Here is a 4415-nt window from a genome sequence, read left to right as displayed (position 1 = left end):
ACCGCGCGCTATTGACGAGCAAACTGCAGAGGAATGCAAGAACCGCAGCAACCGCGATTTTTGTGTATTTTCTTTTTTCGTAAGGTTATGCCCTTCTCGTTTTACACTTCATGCACGTGGACTGAATATTAAACAAGTTAGTAATGATAACAATGTGTACCATGCTGATTTGTATAGAAGGTCCTGTTAGGGCTGTGCGATTAATCGAAATCTAATCGAAATCGCGATTTGAGACGTTTCGATTTCCTAATCGCAAAGCCTGCGATATGGACGCGATATTACTCTGTTCCAGAGCATATGCATGACTGCCAGCCTTGAGTTGCAGTCTTACTAACCAATAGAGTGAGCGCACCTCCGTTCTCCCCAATCAGCACTGCTCTAGCCAACTGCGTAAACACATAATAATTAAAAAAAAAACGGAAAGCGGGAGAGGGACAGAGTGGGATTATGGCGTCTACTGGGTCAGATCGATAGTTAGGCAAATTAAAACTAAAGAAAAACGTATGCAACTTAAGCTTCGAAATGACAGACAACGAACAAAAAAGGTAATTTGCAAGAGCTGCGTCACAGCGCATATCAAAAGCTCCCGTATCGGTTCTGTTTTCAGTACTGGAGAATAAAAGATACATTCTTAGATGTTTTTGTTAGTACGTGAACGTTATCTTACATTTTATCTCCCCAACAGATTAATTTTAAATAAGTTTATAATGCATGTTGGCTATTCCCAATTCAGAAGAGCGCACACACAGCCTGTGTCTGTGAATGCTTCTCATACTCGCTCCTCTCTGCCCCACGCGGCGCGAATCCCTCGTCACGGACGAGCCGTTCACGCTTGCCGCACTCACGCAGCCTGTCTCGTAATGCTGGTTTATACTCGCACCCGGCTCCGCAAGTCTCCATGAGCGCATCTGGCAGTATGGATGAGGCTTGGCGCAACCTGTGTCGACTCGCGCCTGGCTCCGCGTTTAAAACGAATGTAAATTCAGTCTAACTGCTTGCTAATTTCACTTGGATGAAATGAAACATTCAGCACATTTTCCACTTGTTCTTAAAATCCCAAATACTTAAAATGAATAAATCAGCCTATGTAACATATGTAATACTTTAATAATTGACTTAAGAAATACAGTTCTTTATTTATAAAAAATAAACAAATATTTTCTGTGAAATTCAGTAATTAAGTTAATTCTGTAAAAGTAGTTATACCATTATAATCTTGCCTGCTGAAGAAAAAAACAATAGAACCCCTCCCAAAACACAATAAAAATTTTTTATGGATTTCAGGGTTATAATGGGAATTTGTATTGGTTTTAATGTAAACTATAGTGGTGTCTATTTGATGGATTCTATTGGTGGGATGTAATCTGGCAGATGGCAACCAGTACAGTAAACAGTAATTCCTATTGGAATAATGCCCAAAACAAAAAGGAATTTTGTAATGGTTTAATGGAAACTATAAGAATTTCTGTGATGGTTTCTATTGTTTTTTTCAGCAGAGTAATGATACCCATACTGTGCTGCACATTATTGACAATATTGAGCTGAAGCTTGACTTTGCTAATTTAAAATCGCAATCGCAATATCTGTAAAAAAATCGCAATTTGATATTTTCCCCCAAATCGCACAGCCCTAATGGTTACCATGGTAAAGCATATCCCATCCTCAAGCTCAGATCACCTGTACCCAGGGGCATCATGAACGTCTTATTTTTGAGGGGGCACCAGTGAAAGGGAGGGAGGGGGGAGGCCTCGTCATGCTTGTCATGTCACACACATTCCCAAACGTTTTAACTATATCATGAAATATATCGATTCCCAAATATGTATAAGTAAATGCATTTGCACCTTTATAGATCCTGTTAGTTGATCTATGCGATGGGCAAAGTAATGTTAGCCTAATGTTAGTGTACTCCATTAACTATTAGTGTAATACATTAACTACCAACTAACATACCATCCATTAAGTCTTTTTACCTAAGTATCAGATATGTGTGTCATGCCATAAAATATTTGTAATATGACTGACTTTGTATTTAACATGAATTTAATAATCATTATAAGTTACTAATTATAATGCTAAAGAACATTTAGCCTACATTATCAAAGAACATTTTCACTGACTTCAGTCAGAGTTAAAGCACTCTCAAAAACTCCAATTATAATCACTGAAGCTGTTTACACTGTGAAATGAATATCTTACTTGCAATCGTACTGACATCTGCACTATATATATATATATATATATATATATATGGCTATTTTTTGTCTTTTGGAAGCTGCATTCAAAATCCACGTGGCTCAAAAATCTAAGGGGGCACGTGCCTCCTCAGTTTGAATGGGCATGACGCCTCTGCCTGTACCTGTATATAAGGGTAGGTGTTCTTGATCAGGTAGAACATCTTGCGGTGGGAGTTCAGATCGCCCAGCGTGAGCTTTTCACTGTCCCCTTCTTTTGTTTTGCCCTTTGACTTTTCCTCTAGTGTGTTGTCCTCCCTGATCCTCTTCACCTCACGTCCGCCCTGCACCGCAGCCTCCATGGACAGCGCGAGCAGCTCTCTCAGATCCACAGTACTCTTCAGTCTGAACGAGGCGATTCTACTAGATAAAACTCCCGCGTAAAGGTGATAGATCACACCAACTCCTAGTAAGCAGAACAGAGTTATGCAGAGCGGGGACAATCGGATGCCCATCGGAGCCATCACAAAGGCGGACGTGCGAGCAAAGCCGATGAATACCAGAACAGGGCAAAAGCTAAACTAGACGTGTTCCTCTTTGGTTATCATTTGCACGTAATTTGAACGCACGTATAACGCAAACGATTAGAAAAGCGTGCGAGCTAATCAAGTGTTACTTATTCCTTCACTGGCGAAGTCCAGTTTAGGTCAAGCGAAAGCTTCCTTCTTTGGTTTGTAGTATATTCCCCAGTCTTAGTACAAATATCTCTTTTCTCACAGTGACAGATCCATGGCTGTGACAGCGAGTAATACTGAATGCATTCCACGTCCACCGTGGTGTCAACCAAGGCCGAACTAACACTCTCCGTTTTTCTTCCTGGTCAAGAAGAAACAGAAAACAGGTTTGAGCACGAGAGAGCGCCCTCTACTGATTCAGCATCACAAGCATCCAATAGTATCCAGCTGCAGAGGTCTGCTACCCGACCCGAGCCCGACGGGTCCCGAAATAGTTTCGGGTCGGGTTCGGGTTAATGTTTAATGAATAGCTTCGGGTTCGGGTCGGGCTTATAGCTAAACTAAAACTATATGCAGTAGGCTACGCTGCTTTCATAGATGCACGCACACACATTATTGCACACTACAATGACAACACAGCATGGAACCTTTTATTAGTAAAATAGCTTCGACAGGCTACTGACTCGCAACGTTATATTTCTCTGCAGTAAAATCGCTGTTTTTGAAGTAACTAAAGGCTGATTTATACTTCTGCGTCGGACCTACGCCGTAGCTTACGCATAGACGCACACACCCATACACCGTAGCCTGACGTGCACCTCTCCAAAAATCTAACAGCGCGTCAATTCTACGCGGACTGCAAGCGCTGTGATTGGTCTGCAAGAACCCCTCCCTCCATATGTACTTGAGTTTTGTGTGTTTATGTGCACTTTAATATATTTTAATGTTACACCTTCTTATATAAAATAAAACAAAGCAAAGAACAAGTGTCTTATCATTTATTATACTACATAGCATTATACATCAGTAGTTGTCCGCAACAAACAATGTTGATCTGCCGTGGTACAAGTCCTTGTGCAGATTGAAAGAATGCCATCATCTCCTGTTCCGTTGTTGTCTCCTTTTTGTAGTTTTAAATAATGATTTGATATTTATTTGCCGCTGTCACAGCTATAATGCTTCTCCGACGAGCCGCTTCTTCTTCGGCTTTTGCCGTGGTACTGCGGGTTACACCAGCAACATGCCCGTGGACACTGCTGACTAGCGGTTTGCATGTGTACTGCACGTTGACGCGGACAACGACGCAGAAGTATAAATGAAAACTGACGCATAGCCTACGGCGTAAAGGCTACGGCGTAGGTCCGACGCAGAAGTACAAATCAGCCTTAACACCTCAAAAAGGCAGAACAGGCCTCTAGTTCCATGGCAACCAAAGACATATCATCTGATAACACTGGTTTTATTGCTCAAATAATGCAGGCAGAGCAAATCTTACTACATGTCCCCAAAGGAAAGACACATAATGCCCATAAAATGGACTCTCCCCTATTAATTCATAGACAAACCTTTCTATGACCTTCCTATCATGCATATCCCCAGGACATTGTGTATATTATTACTGTTCTTGTATATTGTCTTTTGTATTGCATACTGTTTTATGCATGCTTATGATCAGTGTTGGGGAGTAACTAGTTACATGTAACGGCGTTACGTAATTTAATTACAA

General features: G+C 41.2%; 1 protein-coding gene across 2 annotated transcripts in view; it reads right to left on the bottom strand.

The window, feature by feature from the left end:
- The window catches only part of bpnt2 (3'(2'), 5'-bisphosphate nucleotidase 2), a 31694-nt gene extending 28667 nt beyond the window's left edge, over positions 1-3027 (bottom strand). For both annotated transcript variants that reach the window (XM_016526708.1, XM_016526710.1), the window contains exon 1: positions 2360-3027. In XM_016526708.1, the coding sequence (XP_016382194.1) occupies positions 2360-2698 (339 nt within the window). In that variant the 5' untranslated portion in view covers positions 2699-3027. The remainder of the gene's footprint in view (positions 1-2359) is intronic.
- Between the last annotated feature and the right edge of the window lie 1388 nt (positions 3028-4415).

This window comes from Sinocyclocheilus rhinocerous, unplaced genomic scaffold (genome assembly GCF_001515625.1).
Source record: "Sinocyclocheilus rhinocerous isolate Xijiao unplaced genomic scaffold, SAMN03320098_v1.1 scaffold3739, whole genome shotgun sequence".
NCBI lineage: Eukaryota > Metazoa > Chordata > Actinopteri > Cypriniformes > Cyprinidae > Sinocyclocheilus > Sinocyclocheilus rhinocerous.
Note: the sequence above shows the minus strand (reverse complement) of the source record. Positions and strands in the feature narration are given on the sequence as shown.